At 45.6% G+C, this 24,320-nt stretch overlaps 1 protein-coding gene across 1 annotated transcript in view; it reads right to left on the reverse strand.

The window, feature by feature from the left end:
* The window catches only part of NDNF (neuron derived neurotrophic factor), a 48,252-nt gene extending 35,354 nt beyond the window's left edge, over positions 1-12,898 (reverse strand). Inside the window, exons 1-3 of the mRNA XM_039879533.1 lie at positions 12,830-12,898; positions 2,651-2,839; positions 793-917 (exon numbers count right to left, since the gene is read on the reverse strand). Of these exons, the coding sequence (XP_039735467.1) occupies positions 793-917; positions 2,651-2,838 (313 nt within the window). The 5' untranslated portion in view covers position 2,839; positions 12,830-12,898. The remainder of the gene's footprint in view (positions 1-792; positions 918-2,650; positions 2,840-12,829) is intronic.
* Between the last annotated feature and the right edge of the window lie 11,422 nt (positions 12,899-24,320).

A 24,320-nucleotide genomic window follows, 5' to 3' on the forward strand; every position in this document is an offset into this window, starting at 1 on the left:
GGCCGGGGGTCAGCGGGGGGCCGATCGGCTCACCCTGCAGGAGGAGAGCGAGTAAGGAGAGCTCCGCACTCCTAAACCGCGAGATGCACGCGACCGTCACACGCTGTTCGTTCTCCTGTCTGGGTCTCATCCCTCCCCATGTGCACGAATTACTACGGCCCCTCGTCGCTGCACCTCTGAGAGGCGGCGGCGCCGCCCCTGGGCCTCCCGCAGACTCTCTCGGGTCCACGCGCCTTGCTCCTTGCTCTCCGTCACCCGCGCCGCCCTGGAAGGCCGAAGCCACCCGCGCCTCCCACGCCGTCCTCGTCCTTCTGCCTCTCGGTTCCTTTCCACCCTCGATTCGCAAGAGATCAGGGGTTCTTAACCGCGGCTGCACGTCGGACTCCCGGGGCTTGGGGGAGCCCTTCACAGCGCCAGTGTGCAGACCACGCCCCGGGGCAAGCGCGTCAGAAGCCGAGGGAAGCACCCCGGCGTCGGCTGGATTTAAAGGCCCGGTGGAGATGTCGGGCAGGACGGCCGGACGGCAGGACCGCAGACCACCGCCCGAGCGGCGGAGCCAAACGTCCCTCCTCCGGTCCTCACACCTGCCTCTCTTAACCTTACTCCACCAAGACCACTGTCATCTGAGATCCCCGCACCCCACGCCCCACCGTGCCCCTCGCCTCGCAAAATCTCCAGCTTCACCGCGCATCCTGCCTCCCGGAGGGCTGTGTGTGGAGGGCTGTGTGTTTCGTAAGCCTTTCGGCCGAGCGTGCGGAGGCCGGGCCGGGCCGGCCTGCGGCGGCTGCTTACCTGAGCCCTCCCCGCTCGCCCCCTCCGGCAGCTCCTGCAGGCTCAGCTTCCACTCCAGAGGCGCATCGCAGGGGGTCACCGTCACTGACAGCGGGGTGTTGTCCTCCTCCACCGCAAAGAAGTACCTGCGGGAAGCGGACCCACTCAGCAGGGGTAATCGCCATGGAGGAAATACTTCTAAAAAGTAAAGGTCCCTGTGTGTCAGTGGAAAGACGCATTTCTCTATCACTAAAAGGAGCTGCTGAAATAAATGACCTAGTGATTTTAAAACAAATTTAAGGAAAATGAAAACATTCTGCCTCAAAAGGCTTTAAGGAGAATAGAAATATGACCTAACTATAGCAACGCTACATATTCTTACTCTGAACGACTTAGATGATTTCATTTAATTGTCTTTCAAAGTCTGTGATCTCGCCCACGAGGATACAAGGTTGTCAGTTCCAGCCAGCCCCTGCCGCCGTCTGCTTCCCTGGCAACGAGCGGGCAGGTGTGGCCTCCCGTCATGGTGCCTCCTGGGCCTCTTCCTCTCTGTCCTCTCCACTGGCAGACGACACCTCCTCCCAGCTGATCCCCACGGCCTCAGCGAGGGCTGAACCAGGCAGGGGTTCAGTGGTGCCCGCATGCCGTGCCCGCCCGCGCTCACACCTGTGTGAGCTCTCACCGTCTGGATGCTAACAACTCCCGAATCTAAATCGTCAGCCTGAACTCAAAAGTTTCAAGAGACAACATGATACAAAAAGCAAAATGTGTCTGGCAAGAATTCGGCTGATATTTAAGACAAACGTGAAGTATTAGGGCTGCCGCCTGCGCCCTTCCCCGTTTTCACAGACGGATCCTCCGTAAGCGGTCAGGCGGCAACCTCTTTCGACGTTATCACTCTTGCATTTTGGGCTTTTCCTCCTAATAATCCTCATGGGAAGGTGCGTAATTATTTTATATTTTACGGACGAGTCAGTTCCTCATCTGTTACATTCATTCAAACAAACAATTTCATGCGGGCCGTACAGAAACGATGCCCAAACCAGAGGTCACGCCGACCGAGATAAAACCGATTCCCCACTGTCACTCACTGACCAGCGGGGTGACACGCGAGGCCACAGAGGAGGAGAGAGAGCCACCCTCCTGTGTTACTGTTGATCATCACTGGAGTGACTAGAGAACGCTGAGCTACTGGTCTGATGCACCTCGATCTTAGGAAAACGGATTGTTGATGGGGTGACACAGTTGTAGCCTTTGGAATGTCAATGTCTCCCAGGTCAAAAAGGAGAAATTGTTTTGAAATATGAAAGAGAGGGGTTTGGGCACTGCAAAGTAAGTAACTTTATACACAATCAGTTTGTATGATACATAAGATAACATATAGACGTTTACTTATTTGTAAGATATACGTAACCTAAAGGTCAAAGTGTTTAGAAGCATTACGTGAGCCCGGTTTGTTGATGTTGGCGTGAAGATAAATGAACAGGGTCCGTTTCTAATCACTGGTTTGATTAACTCAGAATCCTAACACATGGATCACAGAAATACCCTTATACGACGTAATGCGAACTCTTGAAGAATCATATGTATTCAATTGATATTTTAATCCTAGAGAGTCTTTCTTAGACATTTCCCACTGTCGCGAAGAAAAGAATCATTCCAAAATGTGAGACAGGCAAACGTCGCCCTCTCCACCCCAAAGACAGTCGCCAGTGGCCAGAATCACAGAGCCTCTAGTTAGGGAGTAGAAGTCACACTACCATTTTTTCCTACTCAGAGGTCCACTGAAAATCATCTAAACTCAGTGTAAAAGGGGACCTTCTTTTTCCAAGGCGTCCTTTATGAGCTTATGGATAAAGGCAGTAATGTAGGGAGGTACCTTTTCGGTGTGTCTCTGAAGAGATAACTGCTAATTTCAGCTCCATCTGGAATCACCGCTGAGTCATGAAAAAATGCCTTGTCCCGAATCTGCATCTGAAAGAGTTCCTCATCTCGGGTGGGGAACTTCTGGGTCCTTGAGCTCAGCGGAAACAGCAGCCACAGCAGACACCACTGAAGAGACACCATCCTGGGTGACAAACAATGGCTCACGTCAGTTCCGCAGGCAGACACCCGGCTCAGCTGCAAAAGTTCTACGGGGTTAACGCTTTTAGATGTGACAGAAAGTTAGAGCTGTATCATGTATTTTGAACCCATGCATGCGATCTTGAAAACAACTTTGCTGGGTTTGACTTTTTTTTTTTGAGCATTTCATGAAGTTGATAATGAATTCATTAGAATTTCAGATATTACAAAGATCTGGGAGCGAAAGGACCCCTCGTGCATTAACGTCCCCGGTGTTCAGAGAGCGGATCCCCACTTCGCGATGGCAGAAGGCAGTGCCGTCAGTGCAGATACCTGCACACAAACGTCTCAAAGCCTGAACCAGGATGTAAGTCAGAGACCCACCGAGAGCCGGAAAATGGCCGCTGTGCAATTAATTTTATTCTTCCTTGAGATTTGACTAAGCGTCATACATGTACAGTAGTAGCCTCATTCCCCAAACCAGATTTTCAAAAATCAGAGACTTGTTTTTAGAGATGATAAAGTTTAACTTTCTCATAGGTCAAGCAACGCGTCCAAAATCACGAGATGAGTTACTTGCCCATGTCTATAAGTATTATAGATCACCAAGCTCTTCACGACATTTGTTCAGAAGCCTTCCCTGTACTGGAGCCCCACCCTTAGAGCAAGTGAAACCAGTGGACAGTCGCTGTATACTTATGTCATTTGTCATTAACCTCCAGCAGAGTACTGTCACCGAGCTACCTTTTGGCAGTCGCCACAGACTTTCATCAAAGAGCCTATAAGTCATTATGGATCGGCGTCTACTGTCCATTGTGATAGGGAGAACGGCGTCTTCTATGAGTCTCAGGGTCCCCAACAGGAAGTGTCAGGTAGACCAGGTCTTTTCAAGGTCAAGTACTAGTGAAAGCCCTATTTCCTTTGAGGATTTGGTGCCTCTTTTCTCACAGGAAGAACCATGTCAGAAATAGTTTTGCCTTATCGCTGACAACATACATCAGGGAATTAAAGCATTTAGAGAGATACAGTGTTTTCATATTTAAGTACTTTAAATAGCGAGAGTCAAATGCCAATATTTACGATAACTTGAAGCGAACACCAATTTTATTTCTCAAGTCATTATTAGCTCTGAGGCCACGTCTAATTAAACCATCTTTTGGCTAATTTTATCTTTCTTTGAGTGCTATCAAAAGTAGATTCATATAACTAAAAATATCTTGGAAGGGAATAAGCTTTTCTTTTTTCATGAGGTTCAAGAAAGGAGCTTGCTCAAAAAGTTCACCGAACTTCCTTCTTCCGGTTTTTTTTGGCCACACGTTCTGCAGTTTTCCATGTAAAACACCTGCTCTAACTGAGAGTCACTACGTGCAAAACACAGTGCTAAGTTCACCAACTGCGTTATTGCCTTTAGGCCTCGCAATAACCTTGGGAAGTAGGTACAAAAATAAACCTCCGTTTACATAGAGAAATACTATGAATCCAGGTGGAACGGACCGCAGAGCCCAAACGTGAATCCACTGTAATCTTTCCGAGAAAACCACAATGATTTCTACCAAAGGCTTTTATGCCCCATCCATCTTCTTTCTCGGCCGTATTGTAAGCGAGTGTGACTGAGAGCTAAGACACGTGACTTTTCTGACTTTTCCGTTTCAGCTCCTCACTAGGTGTGTGATCTTAGGCAATTCATCTAATTACTCTCTCCCTCAATTTTCCGAAGGGTTCGGAGAGATGACCGCTAAACTCTGAAAATTAATGAAGATTCGGAGTCTAACACTAATCTACTCTTTCCAACCACTTAACAGTTTAGGAATGAGAGCAGACCTCTTTACATGTCCTTCAGTAAGCTATCCCTCAGCCACTCAGGTGATCGTCAAGGTGAGAGCCACGAGAAGCTGGGCTTTAGGTGGGACCTCATGCAAGTTAGAGCCAGCAGACAAGGGTTATATCTACAAAAGGTGGCTGGATGGATCAAATTCCAAACTCGGCGAGCCCCCTGGAACAAATGGGGGCGTACATGGTGGACTAAACTGATGGGCCCCCCATGCATAGCCCTGTTTGAGATGATCTTTTCCAGGAGTCTGTGCAGTGAACAGCCTCAGGAGACAAAGCCTGTGGAGCAGAGAGCAGGCATGATCACTGCCCATCATAAAAAGGTCTGAGTTCGCTAAGCTCAGGGCTTCTCTCCTACAATAAACCCCGCTACACGGGCCGGTGTCCTCTGGCCCTCTCAGGGGGCCAGTGGAAGGAAATGATGATACTGTGGATTCTGCCATTGCTCTGAGAAAGGAAAGTCCTTTATCTCTGACCCAGGAATCTCACGCCCGCTAGCATCCAGAAAACAATGGCAGGCTAACTTGATAGCTCCCAAGAAGGTCAAAATTTCAAACTCTTCACAGTTCTTGACACCGAGCGTTATTTATTAAATTATCTTAGCTTATCTCCTTTACTGGCTCGGTAGACATTTTTATTGAAATTTCCATCTTCACTGAGATTAGGGAAGAGACTCAACTTTATCTTTTGCTGTCTTTATTAAAATCGATTTCCCCAGCTAAAATTCTATCAGGCCACATCTTTTCTTCTGAAGCCATTTTAACCATTTTAATTGCTATATCAACTCTGGGCGAAACGTACTTTTCAGAGAAGGTTTAACAGAAGTATGATCCCTTTGTTTCTTCTTTCTTTTAATTGTATTTATATCAGAAAATGGATGATAGCTGAAACTATTCTGGTAATCATTTCACAATATATGTAAGTCAAACCGTCATGCTGTATGTCTTAAACTTATAAAATGATGTATGACAATTACTTTTCAATAAAACTGGAAGAAAATTTGTATAACTGCAATACACAGGACTTTATATTCTGTAGGATAATAGTTTCCAAAACGTTATTTAATACCATTAATTTATTGTTGGGGAAAATGTAGTCAGTTATTAGAGAAAGTTAATCATTTATTCAATTTGATCAGGTTATAGGCAGAATTTTTTTAAAACAAATGTATTTTAAAAAATACATTTTTAATATAGCTAATCAAAAAACTATCACGCAGATATATTGTGCATATTTTAAAACTTACATTCAATGATGCCAATTTAAAGCTTTATTTAGATATTGCTTAAAGGATGGTTTTAAGATTTTATTGATATTTTCTCTACCAATAGAATATTCTGTCTCAGACATTCAGCTTAATAATTAGTTACTTAAATAACTGCAAAGACATTCTTCTCAAGAATGAGCCTCGAGTCAGGCGGTCTGAAGAATAGCCTTTTCTTCCAAGGTTATAGGAGTGTCCCCTAACAGCGTAACTTCCCTCTCATTTTTTTGTTACTTCTAGGTATCCAGAGCTTATCTAGATTTAAAGTTTAAATTAAATAACATTTCTCAGAACTTCTCTTTCAGCATTTCTTTCTTTTGTCCCGGGCATCTGGTTCATCATCTGCGAAACGTATCTGTATAGCAAGAAATCTTGTCATCTTTCTAAGATCAGGGTTTAGTTCCCGCAGAAAAGTTGCTAGGATGATTCCAAATATTTCGTTTCACTAGGCCGATCAATCAGCTTCGGTGCACAGTTACTCACAGCCTAGAAAAACTAGGCGATGTCCTTTTACCGAGAGGTTGACTCTGACTGTTTTGACTGCAAAGCTCTGGCGGGCCAAGCGTACACGTGCTAACCTAACACTCGGGTGTTGTCCAGGTGGTCAGAGGCCTTCTTCGGAGTCGGCAAACTCCCTCGATGCTCCCACGACAGGAGTAAGGAAGGCAAAATGACCTAATGGTTTGACATGCCTCACTCTTACTATAGATGATCAATAATCCAGATTATTGGTGATGTCAATGAGTTTTATCTTTTGGAATGCCAACGTATCCTAGGTTGAAAGGAGAAATTGTTTTTGAAATTGTCCAAAGATTAACCATGTGTTCTCTACTTACAAAAAGAGAGAGAGATAGATTTGGGCACTGAAAATTAAATAACTTTAAGTATAATTAGCGTATATGATATGTACACACACACTTAAGGCCACACTAGAAGCGTTAATGAGTCCAATTAGTTGATTTTAGAGTAAAGAAAGGTAAATGAGCAGTGGATCCAGAAGAAGATGCTTCTACCTGTAAACATTTATTTTTATACATGCTGCTCCCTTCCTGGTGAGCGGGTAGACACTACGCTCAGGGGTGGAGAGTAAGAAACGTTTTAGGTCTTTAGGGTTGTTTTATGCATGTCGCAGGGCTGTACGAGGGGATGCTTCTCCTACTCACTTCACCCCCTCCGCTGGGCTCTGTCCCCCCGGCCCCAGGGGAAGGTGCAGGTGCGTCACCTGCAGGGGCTTACAGAGAAATGCCAGTGAAGAGATCGCACTTTTATTGTTCCGTAAGGGGCAGGGAGCAGAGCAGCTGATGGACAACTGAAAATGGACGAACGACCCTGAGACTTTCAGCATTAACTTGAAGTTTTTATTCTATGGAGCTGTTAATGTCGTTAAAATAAATGGTTACACTGACCTGGCTTACCTTTCTTCCACAATCCGGTGGAAATACTTGAGAATTGTAAAGTGGTCATACCGTAGGCAAGAAAAAATTAAGGCGCTTGAATAATCTACCAATGTATCAGCTAGCCCCCCAGCACCACAAAAAACACGCCGTGCCCAGAAGCAAATAAAACTTGTCTCGGGGTGTCTCCAGCAACCCCACTACTGCCATTTCGTGAAATTTATCTTCAATCACATGAGACCGGCTAGTCGGTTTACCATCTCAGTTAATCCACTGGTTCACTTAGTGAGAATAAAAATGTATTATTTGAAATGTTGTAAACAATGATAATGGGTCAGTGAACCTGGTTTATTTTTCACTTCTTTAAAAGAGATATTAAATAGATTTGACCACAAGTCGTAAGTGAGCATCTTAAGAGGAGGGAAGTGTCTCAACCACCGAAAAGCTTGCCTTTAGTATTTATCACCTTCTTTTTGGTTGTATTATCTCGCTAATGTGAGGAAGTCATAAATCTGGTAACTAAAAGGTTCTTTTGGGTTTTCATGTGACTGTCCAAGGCTCCCCGAACAGAAGATGTTTCGTAAAGGAAAGGTATCGTGGCCTTTCTCGCCTCTGGCCGGCCCTCGGAACAGCAGACGACAGCTGTACCCGCCTGTGGGTACCGTGACCCTCCGCAGTCACTCGTCCCCGGCTTCCCTCTGCCACTAATCGCCGAGGCTCTGCAAGACCCTTGCGGCAACATAGGAACTTATTTATTAAAAATGTCATCAAGCTCCAGTAGATACTGCGTGTCAACGTCACTAAGTAAGGCCAGAGTCATCTGTATAAATATGCCATGCGACGTATACAATTAAAAACACCGTCGCGTCATTAAGATTCACTTAAAAAACCATCCAGTGCCCCCCATCGCGTCCAGGCTGCGAACATGAAGTAAATTTATAATGACCCGAAAAGGAGGCTGGGCGTTCTGACTCCACGTGAGGCAAACGCTTCTGGAATATGTGAAATCTACTGTCCACGGAGCGCGGACGCTGCGCGATTATGATTCCGCGAGGATCGTTTCAGCGACGGCCCGCCGCAGACATGTCTGTTATTTTCTTTTCCTTTCTAAGTGCAAATATTTAGTCTTTCAACTTCTATTTTTAAACTCAAGGCCATTTTTCCCGTTCGACTCAGCCACGCCAACATCTGACAGTAAATCTGAAGCATCTGATCTAGCTGCGAACGGGGGAGCGCGGCCTTGGTGGGAGGGACGTCCCCGTGTCCCCCGCGACCTGCTTTGTGAGCTGCGGGGTCTGTCTGTGCACTGTCCCACCGAAACGCTCGGCTCGCACGGCCGGGACCTTCGAGGCGGACGCTTTTGCCATTAAAAAAAAAAGCTGAATTCCCAGAAGCCGTTTTGTTTTGCTGTCTTTTGCGAACGGTGAACATTTTGGTAGAAATCGGTCGATCGTTCTTAGGAATATAGAAATCCCCTCTGCTGTGGGTGGAAATTTGAGGGCCACCGAGCGTATGGTAGTTAGGTGGCCTTCCGTATTTGAAAAGGAAGTCCCACCGTCACCGGGACTGCGGCTGCCAGATGCCGACTCCTACGGCCCCAGGGAGCAGAGCGAGCGTCGGGCCCGAAGCTCTCTCCCCGCCGCTGTGTCCGGGGACGAGTGACTGCGGAGGGTTTCGGAGTTTCTTACGGCAAAAATCCGCGAATTACAGACCTTCGCGTGCATGTCGGCTGCGGGGGTTCCCACCTCCCCTGCCATTTCTCTAAACGATCGCCAGCTTTCATTCTGGAAGGAAATTAAATTACTATGAAAAAAACGATGTAAAATGAAAACACGCCAAAGTTCTGGACAGTGTCCATGCTGCCATCCCCTCCCGGCCCTCTTGTCCTCGAGGTTCGCAGTGGGGACAAGGCTCGGGCACTCCGATCTTAAAAGACGGTCAAGCCTGCAGAGCGAGAACAGCTCGTCAGAGGAGCAGACTTTAAAGTTAGTCACCCTGTGTTCCCACCAGCGGTAACGCCAGTAAAAAGAATAATGACCGATGGACGTGGCCAAACTAAACGCACTCAAGGCAGAGTGGTCTTCGATCCAGGAAGCCCAGACCCATTTACTAAAGGAAGGAGTAGATACCCTAAGATGCGCTTAGAAGATGGAATAAATTCAAAAGAAATCTAGATAACGCCCCGTAAAACTGGAACAAAATACTGAGTGTCCTCCTCCTGTCAAAATGTCCTCAAGACGTGCCACCAAGGCCGCTGGGACGACTCTCACTGTCTGAGGAGAAGCCAGCGCGTCCTGGATCGACACGCTCAGTCGCCTTTCTTACTTTAGTTTGGCAGCTGAGCCTTATTTCCTGCTGATCTGCGACGAAAGGAAGATGACGTCCTGTGTGAAGCCGACAAACTGCACACCCCGCCCTCTGCTGGGATTTAGCTCAGTGGGACGAGGCAGCACACCAGTAGCACCTTGCGACGGGATGCGTCGGCCCGGACGGTGACACGTGAACTGTCGTGGTTGACAGACAGTGTGTCCCTGCTGTGCGTAACACCCCAAAACGCACTAAAAGCGTAAAGGTATTTAATGTGCGTCCATACTGCTTATGATCAGCTGCGTGGACATTAATTATGCATAAAAGTGCCCCGCAGCGTAAGGTAACACACGCCAGAGGAAAGACGTGGCTCGGATGAGGAGGGTTGACAGAGCTGGCATGAAGAGTCGCCGAGAGCTGGTGGTCACAGGGCAGGACTCCGAGAGGAAGTAGCAGACGGGAGAAGGAGGAACCGAGTTTGGGGAACGGAGACGAAGCTGGGGTGGGCAGAGAGCTGGGGCACAGAGGTGGCACCGCATCGGTACGAGCCAAACAGATGTCACCGGAGCTCCTCCCATGCACTAGACACTGAACAGGGGGCCAGGATTACGAACATCCTCTCTTCTGGAGGTGCTTACGGTCTAGGAGGCAGCGAAGAAGAAAAAATTCTTGTACAGAGATGAGAGAGAGAGATCAGTAGGGAACTCACCGTGAAGGTTCGTGAAAGCGAAATCCACCTTTATAAAGGGTGGGGAAACTTAGTGCAAAGATAACTGTCTAATGGTTTCTTGGCAACCGCTGGCATTCCCGTGCCCTAAAGTCGCATGTCATGTCCACGACCACGGGAAAGGACCACGAAGTCTAGAGCAAGGAGCCTCTTCCTCCGGAGGGGCTACTTTTCAAAGGTCATTACTTGCCCTGCCTCTCCTTCCCACACAAAATCCTCCACCCGCCACCCCATGGTTAGGGAGCCGGGTTCAGTGGGGAAAAAGCCACAGACCGAGAGTCAGCACAGCCCCCGCGGCTGTCAGAACGGCCCGCCTGTCGCCCAGGTGTTCTCCAAGGAACCCCGAGGCTGGGAACCTACACACACAAGGGCCACCTCATGTCTCTTTCGAAAGCTGGCGGGAGACAGAAACCGACCTTCTCAAGGGTCTGTGCTGTAACGCGGGCCCCTCTCTGTCTCACTGTAAGACGAGGAACTGGCTAAGGACAGAAGCGTCCAGAAACCAGCCTCCGCTGACGGAAACGTGTCCGCCCCTTGCGTGAACGCGACAGTGAACTCGACGGTCGCCGCTGTCGGTTCACCCCGGTGGGGGGGTGGGGGGTGGGCCGCGATGCGTTGCGAGGGCTGAGGAACTTCGACGTGGGCTTCAGGGAGCGAGCAAGCCCAGCTCTCACTGCCCGGAAAAGTCGCCGGGCCTCTAGACGCGAGTCGCTGTGGGTTCACTACAGCTCGCCCATCACACACGTGATGTCTTCATAGTTATTTTCAGCGAGGAAGGAGACTATTCAGTAAGATGCTCCACAGATTCCCCAGGATGCCCGAAACGAAATATGGTCAAAAGGGCTGAACATCACGAGAATAGGAATTTGCTAAGCACTGACCGGATACTCCAAATGACCGGGCGATTCGAGGGCTAAAAATATCCCAGGAGTTTATCATCTTCTTATAAAGACAAAACTTACAGATCCGGCCAACAGAATCCAATAATGTCAGTCTATTCACTCGTGCGCTGTTTTTTAGTCGACATACATGTAATGAGTCCTTGCTACATGCCGGGCATTCTTCTAGGGTTGGTGACGATCTCGCGAAGGGACGTCCCAGTGGGGTGACAGTCTGGGCACAGGCAGACACGTAGTAAGAGGACACCACAGGCTGGTACTCACGGCTGTGCAGGGAATTAAAACAGGCCTGTTTGGAAGAGTGTGGTGATGGCCACTGTAGGCGGGATATTTCGAGAGGGTTTCTGGGAGAACATGTCATTGACTCTGATAGACGAGCAAGGGGAAGAGCCATCCGGACAGAGAAGCGGCTGGTGCAGAGGCCCCGAGGTGCCCTAGGCCTGGGGCGTGCTTCTGACCGATGGACCAGACTGAACGACCCCTCAGCTCCCGAACTGAGACCACGACTGGGTGTGTGTCAGTGACGGCAAGGCTGAAACCAGAAGCCTAACAAAGTGCCAGAGCAGGAGCAAGAGATCCTAAAAAGCGATCGGCGTCTACACTCGACCGTCAGCGACCACCTCGGGCGTCTACGCACTGCCCATCAATCCCGGGTAATGCCTACTACCTGCTCCAAGGAACTTCCAAATACAAGAGGCTTGTGTAGTTCTACTCACCGCCCTAACAAAACCAGGTACACGAATTACTCAAATTCAACGATGGTCCGGTTCGCACGGCAAACCTGTTTTTAAAAACCGCTACGATGCGCTGCCAGCGATGTCTGCGGAACGCATGGGGCCGCATCTTCCGTGAAGTCACCACCAAAGGAATCTGCCACCCGGCTCCTAACGATGCCGTAAAAACAGAACTCATCAACGAGGCAGGTGACAACAGGAACTTATGCGGACAGAGCAGGCGTTTCGGAGGTGCAGAGTTCACTGGCTGGTCCCACGGGTGTTTACCCTGCGGGCTCCGCCCGGGGTCCGCGAATACCGCAGGCCAGCAGTGGCGTGCGCACACGTCAGCGGGGGACAGGGGTGGGGACGAGGAGCACGGTGAAATGGGCGGAGAGGCTGGGAGGGAGCCACTGGGTAGGGGAGGGGACCCGACAGGCTCAGGGATCAGGAAGGGCCCCCTCGGGAAGTGGCATTTCGGCAGGGACTCGCACGGACAGCAGTGAGCCCTGGAGAGCCACGGTGTTGGGACTGGAAGGCACTGTTCACAGACGAGGAATCTGAGGAGGCAGAGGGAAGCACCTGTGCATTCACTGTGACCCTCAGCCACCATGAGGGACCACCGGCCAGCCAAGGGGACCGGAGACAAGGCGCTGACTCACTGAGGCTGTGACAGGCACATCAGGTGAGGAACACCTGGCCAGTGTTCAACCCAGGGGTGCTGGGGGAGCGGGCGGAGACGCCAGATGCTTTAAGGCGCATCATCAGAGGGGAGAGGGATTAGAGGCGCTCGGGCCGGGCGAGTCCGCGTGGCGGGGTTATTGGGAAGGCGATGAGAGCTCAGGAAAATCAAGACTTACCTGACAAAGCCCTTAAGCTGAAAAGAACAGTTTAAAAAGGAGAAGGTGTCTGAGAGAGGAAGGGCGATTCCTGAATTTCCGGAGTGAGATCCACCCCCCAAAAAAGCTGCCAAGTGTCCAGAGGTGCTTCACGGGGCTGCAGCAGCGTGGTGTCACCTCGATGGTCCGTGTCCCCTCTGCACACTGCCAGCGTGCACTCGCGTGCAGGGAGCGCCACTGAGTGTCCCCTGGGGACCTCGGAGGCAGGTGAGGCAGAATCGAACGAAACCGGAACCGATGTTGATGGTACTTCCTCAGCTCTGTCTTCGTCAGAGCTATTTTCATATTTTTTTTTTCTTGTCCCTAAAAAGCGGCCCTTCGCGAGGCTTACGTAACGTCGGTCTACGCAAGTCGGTGAACCTGAAACAGAAATTACCTTCTACTCAACTTTACACCCCCTTCGTACACTTTTCCAGTTCCTGCACAAAGTGGGCACTAAATAAATATTTGCTTAATTCTACGGCTTTCGAGAAGCTTACAGAGAATAAGGTAATCGGCAATTTCCCCCATCAGAAAAAACCCTAAAATCTCCGGATTGTGCAGCGCAGTCAGGCGGTTGTCCGTCAAGGCCCAGGGCTGCTGCTTAGCTCCAGACCCAGCTTCGCGCTGGCGCCCAGGCACCCCTGACCCCCCACAGCGGTGTGCCCTGGCGCAGCCTCGGCACCTGGCCGAACCCAGATCTGGGCCGGAATGCCCAGGTGCCACTGCCACGTGCGCAGATCAACCCCCCTCGGGGCCTCGGTCTCCAGGTTTGTCAACTGAAAGGTCACATAGCTCCTGGCCAGGCCGCCGAAGGTCAATCTGAGCTGCCCCCCGAGAAGAGGACACGCCCGTGTCGCCCCGACGTCTGCTCTTTTAGTCCCATGTCCTGTTACCCGGCAAGTCCTGCCCATCGAACCTGCCACACATTCTCTCGAACGCTCTGTTCACCACCCACACCGCCCAAGCCTCGAGTCGGCCGCATACCGCCCCTCGCTCACGGCTCGCGCATTCCCCACGTCCCTCCTCCATCACTGTGAACAGTGCGGATGCTCTTAACAAATATCTGTTCTGCTTTTGGGCTTAAAAAACAAAACAAAACAACAACAACAGCAACAAAAAACTCAGATGGCCTCCCATGACCCAGAGGAAGACGACCATGGCCCACGAGGCCCTATATCCCCAGTCTCTACTCACTCCACCTAACTCACCTCCTCCGACTCCCCCACTCTGCTCCCCGTTCCCGGCAGGGCCCCCCGGCCTCCGCCCAGGCCTCCTCTGTGGCCAGCATGCCTTTGCCGCTTCTCTGCGTGGCAAACTCCTACTCATTCTCAAAGACTCGGGCATCTCCGACCACCGGGAAATTCAGTTGTGAACTTTGCTACGCTCACACTTCTGTCGTAGACCATTTAAAACTGTTTGCCCGTATTCTGGAGATCACCAGGGTAGAAAGGGACCCCTCTTTATCTCCATTGCGACAGTCGCGACGCGGGTCACGGAGGCCAACACCAAGCAGAGGCTCGTGACCTTTTGCAGGTATGGAATGAATGAATGAAAACGAAAATAATAAAATTGACTCCCGTTGCTGAGTTCTGGAATTTGTTTCCCGAGACATAATATAAGCTAAATGGGAGATAAGTTATGGATGCTTCTGATACTTTTAGAAGTGCTAACCTTAGGATAGGTGTGAAACCTAAAACGTTGGGAAGTCCATATTCAGTCCTTGGAGGTGAACACGTGGACATCTGCTGGTGTGGCTGCCATGCATGCTAACTGGCCCGGAGGGGCTGGTATAGGACTCATCCTTCTGCCCTTATGAACCCCACACATCATGGTGAGAGTAGCGTCGGGTTTCTTCCCCATGGAAACACGTACAGTCGGGTCTGGTGGGGCCCGTCCTGAGCTGGGAACGGGGACGGCACAGATCGGCCCCCTCAGACTCACATGAGCACCTGGCTCTCCCAGATCTCCTGCTGCAGTGAGGTTCTGGCTCAACGGGTCCGGGTGCCTCGAGCCCCGTCCTTTCTAACAAGCTCCCAGGAGACGGGATGCTGACAGTCCATGGACTGCACTTGGGGAGCTCTGTGTCTTCCAGTCCAGTGACCAAACTAGCACCCCTCGGATTTCCATCTCCAGAAATTTAAAAGTAACTGAAATTGAAACAACATAACCCAAAGATGGATGAGTGAGAAAGACGTACTGGGGATCTTGCGTAGTTAAAATGGTTAAACTCTAAACTATTCTTATTTCCAGAAAGAAGAAAAACAGTAAAAGCGGGGTGGGGGCACATGAGAATGTAGTTGTCTTGTCCTTGTAAAAAGAAGTTAAGTGACGGTTTTTGAATATGTATTTCTTCTACCATCCCTTTTTAAGAAATCCAAGGCCAAAAACAAACTGCTAACTTAGAGGAGCCACATCTTTGGAGAGATGACATAATATTCTCCAAGGACACCGATTCCTGACAAACTGGTAGTCTGGAAAACTCAGCAGAAAGGATGGTTAGTGTGCCACTTCCGTTTCTCTCCAGATCTCAACCTCCCTCCTGTCCCGTGTCTGAGCTGAGTGCGTCCCACTCATTCATTCGATCATCCAAGTGCTGTGACAGCTCAAAGGCTGCAGAATTGAAACAGAAAACGATCACTGGACTTAGAGTAAGAAGATTCAGCTTGAAGAAGTTTTGACTAAAACCACGACTGGCTTTCGTACTTTGAACAAGTCTCTTCATTTCTTTGGGTCCGAGTTTCCTCATCTTCAAAATGGAGACAATTATTCCCGGGATCATCGTGAGATTAAAAACAATGGACGCGAATGCTCTTTTAACAGTGACATAGGTTCTATTTCTTTACAAATAGTATAAATTAGCTTCTCAGAGTAGCTGCGAAATTTCATTCAACGGCCAAAGACACAAGTTTTGACCTGCTCTTAAAACAGATGTTAGAGACTAACTAGAAACACGGAGGAAAGGCCGAGACGTTGGGTTTTTAAAAAGAATCACCCAACCTGTAGGAAACTCAATATTGTTTTTGTTAGCCTTGATGCGCCATATCTGAGGACATCGGCATCGTTCAGTAAACAAAACTGGATTAAAACTGGTTCAAAGGTGAGTGTGCTCAGACTGTTTGCGAGGTAGATCTAGCAAAGGATTTATGATGCGCGTGTCGAGATTAGAGAGCTGAGGATCAGGCTCAGTTCCCGGGATGTTCTGCATTATTATTTCTGGATTAAAAGATGATTAAAGAACAGGACACTCAAAATGCAGACAATGTGAACAGATCCCACAGCCACTTTTAACAAAGCATCCATAGGAAATGATAAAAATTAATATGAGCACATAAATCCATAATGAACAGAGAGATGCCAAACCACACAATGCTGACCCATACGGGAATTCAAACTCAAAATTTTTTCATCCCTTTCCCCAAAGAAGATATATAGTTAGGTGCTTTATTATTACGTTTTTTTTTCCTTAATTTTTTAAAGGGAGGCATTAAGGAAAGGCTGCAGTTGGGGGTCAACAATGCTCTGTGGGCATCACACAGACAAGCTGCCCAGATCACAGGATGCTTCGAAACCGCCTCTTTGTTGGTGTTGCTTTGTAAGTGTGAATCGACTCTGAATGTAGAGACTTTTCCAATCACAGACTGAACTGGGGGCTGAAGTGTCAGTATGAGTGTGTGTGTAAAGCACTCTCACTGTATGAACTGACTTATTCCTCACTATGCTTCAAAGGGCTTTAAACTTTCAGAATATTTGGAATGTCACATCATCTACATCTATAATAGCTCTCATCATTCCATTGGAATGTATGATTTTGTCCAGTTTAGGGGGAGATGATTTATTTTAAAAATCTTAGAAGTGATCTAACTTCAAATCTTACCTCCCCGAAACGGAATAATGGAATAACTACAGAGCTGAGTTACTATGAACGACTGTTAATTTAAAAAGATTCTACAGCTTATTGATTTTTTAATGTTGTACCTACCGTACATACTTGGAATATGTTTCAAAATCATAATAGGTTATATGTCACCAATAATTTAGAACTCATTTTTCTAATCCCTAATTTTCTTATTAAACTCTACTTACTGAAGAAAACAAGTTTTATTATTTCCATTGCTGGACAACTTGTCTCCAAAGTATGGCAATGACTTTGTCCATCTCTCTTACACACACACACACACATACACACATTCAACAAATGGTGTATCTTAGGGCATTTGAACACTCAGATTTGAATGGCTGGTCAGCTGACAAATTAAGAGGAGAGATGAAGAAAGAAAAAGAGATTTGCCTTCAAGAGTCGAATCCATGGTTCTCTGTAGACTTGATACAGCACAGTGACAAACCAGTGTGCCTTTTGTGAGTCCGGTAGGATGTGTGTGAACGTCTGTGGGGAGTTAGGAGAGGCTTATACCAGAACTTTCAGAGACACAGAGACTGAAACATGTCTTGAACCTCCTAGGACAGGTGTGGGCATTATTTATCACTGCTAGTGCTTTGTGTTATTTCAAACCAAAATATTTTTACTCTCAAAGACAAGTCGTTTAGACGTAGCCTTAAATATTGATTTAAAAGTGGAAAAGTGTAATCATTTTCCTCTAAAAAATTCCCTAATAAGTTAACTATTACCAAAACAAACAAATATTTAGCACATAAGCAGCTTATAATTAAGGCCTTGTGAATGTAGCTAATGGTATTTTTTAATATTAAACTATAAAAAAAAATCTAAGCAGTGTGTCCTTGCAAATGAATCTGACGATTAATCTCATTAGATATTTCTATCAATTTTACTTCTGAAACCAAAGAGTTATCACTTTGTTTTAAAAGTTTGTGAGTTTAGGTAAGTCTCTTAATTGAAACTGGCTTGTGGATTTCTCAAGAACAGAAAGATATAATGCCTTCCTCCACGGCTTCCTGTGACGATTAGGGACAATGACGGATGTGAAACTGCCTTGCAAACAAGGGTGGGTTATGCAAAGGTGTACCATTATTAATAAATTAATATAATCTATTATTCTACTATTAAATTAATAATATTCTATTATTAATAGAATCATCTCATTCACATGTGAAATTCAAAGCACAGGAACATCTTAAATATATTAATAACTGATGACTTGACTGAAAATCGATAAAATTCCAAATAAAAATTTCAAAATGTAATACGACATGTATTTTATGTGAAATTAAGAAAGTTGGATGACATTTCTTAACTCTTAGAATACCGAAAATTTCAGAACATAATGGAATTTAATATGTATGCATTCGTAACAGGAATTATGAAGTGTTTATATAAATAACTAAGAATACTCTGGAAGACAGTAGTGACTGATTTATCTGAGAACTGTTTCAAGCTTCCTGTTCACCTCCTTTTAAGACCTCTGGCTCTGTAATGCGTTATCTCTAAATCTCTTAGAATTGAGATTAAAAAATATATATTTCATATATACAAAATAACTTAAGGCATCCTAGACTGGGATGAATATCATAGTTTTTCATAATGGATGAAACTGTATACTTCAAATCTTTTTCTGGTGAATCTGTGGGCAGGGCTGACTTCTTGTCAGAGCTGATTAGAATGCCATTATTTTCACCTTGTGTTATTTTTACTTTACAGAAGCTGTCACCTCTGTCATTTTTTATTGTTCGATGACCGTCTGATATGCTGAGTAAGAATGCCTTTGTCAATAGATATATTCAAGAATATTAACCAAACTTATTCCTCTACTTTAGAGATAAAATATAAGCATACCTCTGGGCATTTTTCTCCCTGCATCATAATGAGATATCTGTGGACCATAATGAGGCAAAGAGGACAGTCCCTTTCAGAGACCTCCGCTTTACTAGACTGGTACCATCAGAAGCCGGGTACCTGTTCAGTACGATTTTAGAGGTGATGGGAAACCTCCACCTCGAGTGCTTAAAAACGCATCCTGTATCTTTCACATTACTTAAAAAACAAATTTTTAAATACAAATATTCATCGGACCTAACCTTGCGAAGATGATCTCGAATGTCCCTTTCCAGTTCCTCGACATCAAGATTCTATGTCTTTTTAAATGCACACCAAGGTAGAGTGAAGGTGAGTCCCCTGATCTGTGCGATCCAGTGCAACATGAAAATCTGTGGGGCTCAGTGCAAGACCTCTTGTTCAAAAATTAAGAATTTCGAGACTGCAACAGCAGAGCAAATTCAACTAGAAATGGCATCTTTCTAAGTGCTGCCCCTCTGAAGCTGGCCTGAGGGTGTAATTTACACTAGAGTACAGAAACTGAGAATCAATTATCAGAGGAAGAGAATGAAGAGCAGGTAGATAGGGAAAATAGGCTGTCCAAAGGAGAGGCTAAAAGACCCAAAGACAGCCATCACGCCTCTCTCCCAGTCTGTCTTACGCTGGCCTCATTCCAGCCTGGCATTACCCAGCTACTAACATCTTTGGAAGATGTCAGCTGACATCAGCTTACCCTCTTTCCCATCCCAGGGGGATTTTCCTATCTCTAGGGGACACTGAAAAAAAAAAATTACTTTAACAATGAAAAATCGTCTTTCTACAGATGGTGTTTTACTACCAGGAGAGGCCTTGGGGCAGGTTGCCTTCCCCGATACCTCTGAAATCATCTCTCACGGGACCTGCCTATTAGTTCATCCACTAGTGTGGTTAATTAATAGTGCCACTGCCATCCTCAGGGTATTAAAATTTTACCTCCCATTTAAGAGGCAGTCTTATTTTTCCACGGAAAGGTAATACTTTGTTATAGCACATTTAAGCAGACTCTGAAGGCTCCCCCAGAACTGAGTTATCTGAGACTCGGGAAGCAAACAGCTCAGTGTCTTTTCTCAGTTTGCCAGGTACTCCAGCTGGCACTGCTATATCTGATCTTTGTCACCACTTCTGGCAACGAATCTCTCTTCAGTTACTGGATCCAGTGACTTCTGGATCCTTCTCAATGTGAAGCTTTTGATAATATCGGTAAGTTTTAGTGACAGCTATGATTTAATATGAAATTACAACATTTATTGAACACTATCAACATATGAATAATATTTAGATTTAAATCAAGTGTATCCCTATGATTAAAAATGTATTTGTTGTCTTTAAATGTATTTTAAACAAGGTAACTGAAATGGATCAAGTACATTTATGTTTACGTGTGTGTGGCTGTTGGTGTTTTTGGTAAGACCGACCATTTAATCAGAAACACATCTTATTACTGGAATAAAATGCATGTGTTCTACTTGTTGATGCCTATGGGCTGAGAGTACATGTCACTTGAACAAAAGAGGGTAATCAAAGTCATCTTCCAGGTTCACGTAGATTGCTGTGGTTTTCACTGTAATGCGCTAACTACAAACTGTACCCGTCTATACTCCAGGAGGCTCCTCACACTTGTAGCACCTAAGATGGAGAAACTAATCCTAAATAAATCAAGTCCTTTTGCACTAGTTTTTCCTTTTCTGACATAATATTTTCAAGTAAGCACCACAAAGTTACCCCTCATTTTGTTTGTCAGCTGTCCAGATATGGTATTATTTACCTTTACCCATAAACACTTGTTCATGGTTTCTATATCTTAACTTAGAAAATATTCATGGTGATTTCAAAAAACAAGATGTCACACTTTCTAAATCCTTCTGAGTTTAATTTTTACTACTTATCTTAGAAAATGATAAATCGCAGTCTCATGTTTTATCTAGATCTCTGTATATTAGGACATTGCCTCAGAGAACAAGATGTAGTTACCGAGATTTTTAATTGTGATAAAAACCTATTTGAATGTAGCGCATATTTTTTGGCTCTGTCTTTAGATTGTGGAATAGTGCTCTCTGAGCACGCAGCTGGAAGGAGAGGGAGTTTTTCTTGATTTACTGTTAAGGAGAAAAAAACGTTAAGAGACAGAAACTTGTAGAGTCACTCTCTACTTCACACAGTCACCACAGTGTGTGACAGTGGCTGAAATTGTCCCAACTGGAAGACAGACACGATGCATGCTGCTAACTCGATTTCTGTTACTTGGCTCTTATGTTTAACATCACACTGCAGAGGCAGGGGCTAACAGAGCCACTCAAATGACCTGATTTCCGATCTTACGTAATCATGTTTTTATTGAGTTCCTTCCAAACTTTATATAACCCCATTATTTCTAAAAATGCTTCTTTATTTCTCATAACTATGTAAAAGCAGCAAATTCTTTCAAAAAATAAAGGAGACATTTGAGAAATTAATATATATTCTGCCATTTTTCTTTTTTAAAGATTGTTTTCACAAGTGAAACTAAAAGTAAATACTTTGGAGAAATACATGAAATTAAATATGTCATGTTCGAATCTGTTACAGAAAGAAATTAGCAAAAGAAAAGCAAAAACTATTCGCCAACTTATTAAAATAAATCCATTTCCAAAGGATCCGGAAATTATTGAAGGAATAATGATGTGTGACCTGGGAAGTATCTATACTGGTAAACTTGAAGTCTGTGGACTTTAGAGTGAAGTTTAAATCAAATCTAGCTCAGTGAGTTCTTTACAAAATTGATATAATAGGACCCGATATTCAGCTGTTTTATGGTCAAATCTGTCTCTTCATCTCAAAGGGAAAAATCTGAGAAACATGTTGCCAGTTCACTTTTATTCTATACTGATCAAACACATAATTCTCAATTTTTAAAATGCAATATAAGGAACGCCTTTTTTTATTTTGGGTGAATTGATATTACACATTTCACATTTTCCAAATATTTCAAAAGACCAAAACGCATGAATTTGTTGGTTTGCAGTTGTTAGTGAAATACCAAAGGGAAGGGAGGGGGCGTGGATATAGCATCTTCAGGTTTAAGGAAGTGTGCTTAAGAAGTAAGGAGCCAGGGATACACCTGCTTTGAGCACTGGCCAGCTACAGAACAGCAAATGTCAGGTGTCAGCTCAGAAGCGGCAAGAGACACGTGAATCCAAAGAAACAGACTCGCACTTTCATGGCATGGCTTTTCCCAGAAATACAACAGACTTTATAGTCAGCACACGACCACGTGGTGCAATGAAATATTGGCAGTTTTGTTTTTTTCCATGTCATATTATGTGATTCTTTTCAACAATAACAACAACAGCAGAGTATTTACTTTTCTTCCTATGTGGGAACTAACACAGAGAAGCATGACCGCATGCATCCTGGGTGTCAGTTTGCATTTGTAGATAGAGTAGAAAAATATAGCAGAATTTAGTCTAACTTTAGGGTACAAATTGCAGAGTATTTTTGAAATGGAGTAAATATCAGAGGACTACAATTTTGAAATCAGTATTCAAAGCAAAGATTTGGTATGATTTACTATTCAGCTATAACGTGCTTAGCTGTTGCTTCTATTAAATGACTGTGAGTCAACAGGGGGGAAATAAATTATATTCTTCAGAATGATCATTCCAAAATAAATATTTAGAGGTTCTAGATAGTGTTTCAAGGTCAAATGAATGATATGAATGGTTTTGTAGGTTATGCTTGCCTTCGAGCCAATACAGATGATGATGGGATATGCTTTCTGGTGACTAGCTGATGGTAACTGACCCCGGCAAGGTTCACTCATGCTACTATGGGTGCATGGCTCCCCTGAGCAAGACCCACACGAAGACACGGAGCGAAAAAGTGTGAGAAAGCACTTCTTCGTCACTAGAATCAACCATCTTAACACAGGGAAAACTAAGGAAGAGAGACTAATTTTTATCGGCGCAGATAATGTGAAATTCACACTACTCCTGTGCTATCTGTTAATTCAGGCATAATCACTTCCTTTCCACCTACTCATCCATCAAGCAAAATGAAAAAGTCCTGTCCCAACCACCATCACGACAAAAACAGTTTTAGAATAAATATTCCGACCTCTCAAAAGAGTGAAGCAAACTACTGTAGAAACGAGCATAGGAAGGTAACAGATACATTTTAATTCTACCTTTTCCCCTTTCATTTCAAATAATTTGTTAGTTTTACAACACATATTTTCCCCATACCACACAGAGAGCCTGGTCAGTAAATCCCAGTGAGAAACTAAAATCTGAATCGCCGGGCTCACAACGCCGTCCCGTTCACTTTCCGAAGGCTGACCCACTGCGGCCCCTGGGAATGCAGCGTCGCCTCGGCTCGGTTTGCCAGGTTGGAACGTGACTGTTCACTTTCTCACATTCATACTGGACCACATGAACGTTCGACAGATCCAGGACTAATAAGCTGACGGCGGGGGTTGCCCTCATTCTTAAGAGGATACTTTTCAATTATATCTTTTGTTACATCTTAAGAGATAAAAGCTGTATCTGCAAGTGATTAAAAGATGTTTTATATTCATGGTTTCATTTCTGTTGAAATAAAGGCGTAATTTAAACCACACATAATTCATAGCAATTTAGGCCCATTACAGAGTTTCTAGCTTCTTTTTTATGATAGTTACTAATTAAAACAGAGTGTTACTGCCACGCTGAGCCTGTGGCTTCGACACAGGTTTAATGAATAAAACGTCCTGACATAAAAATGAAAACAATAATACACACAAAGCTGCAAGCTGTTATGTTTCGAGCGTGTGGTAAAGATTAAGGACATTCATTGAAGTTAAGAACTGTGCAGAGAAAGCACTTGTAATATCTTTCTTTAAAAGAAAGATTTTTTAGATGAATCTGAAATAGTACTAATTTCTCAAACTTCTGAGCCCTTCATTCCCAGTTGACCCATCCCCAAGAATTTAAACTCACCAGAGTCCCTTTGAAAGGATAAAAGATGGGATACTTTAATATAATCCTAAATACAGGTTTAGATTGAAAATGGGAATTGGGACCATAATTAATTATGTTGCCAAGTTTTTTGAACTTTAAGAAGCCAGACGGAGGTAAATGAGGACATTTCACAAGACCCAAGCCTTCGACAAGTTCATGGGTTAAAACTTGGTAAAATAACAGCATCTTTTTGACATCTGATCAATGCCACATGCAGAATTATTGTGAGGAATTAATACTTTTTTGGTGTTTCCACTTTCTGAAACCACTGAAATGAGAGACTGACATAAAATCAAAACCAAATATAAACAGTCCTCAGCGAGAGCGAGGGCCTTATGATCACTCTTAAAAAACAGTAACGAATAACAATAACGAGCGATCGCCCTCGGCAGGCCAGGCTCTGTGCGCATGTCCGCTCCCGCATCCACCCGTCTCGTCTTTCGGGATGAGACCACCGCGCGATGCCATCCCATCCTCACGGCTGCGCCCCTGGGGAGGGGGCTGTCCCGCCCGCCCCGGAGCATTCCGCTGGTGCGCAGGGGGCGGGGAAGGGAGCGCGTCCTGTTCATTCCCATGGACGGCTCCCCGGATCTCACAGGCGCCCAGGGACCGGGCGGGAGGAGGTGCGGAGGGTCTCTGCTTCGGGAAAGAAAGGGGCTCAGAAAGCCGGGCGGGAGGAGGAGGGGCGGCCAGGGCAGAGGGAGGGTAGTGTGTCTGGGGCGATCCGCCA

Source organism: Pteropus medius, unplaced genomic scaffold (genome assembly GCF_902729225.1).
Source record: "Pteropus medius unplaced genomic scaffold, Ma_sr-lr_union100, whole genome shotgun sequence".
Lineage (NCBI taxonomy): Eukaryota > Metazoa > Chordata > Mammalia > Chiroptera > Pteropodidae > Pteropus > Pteropus medius.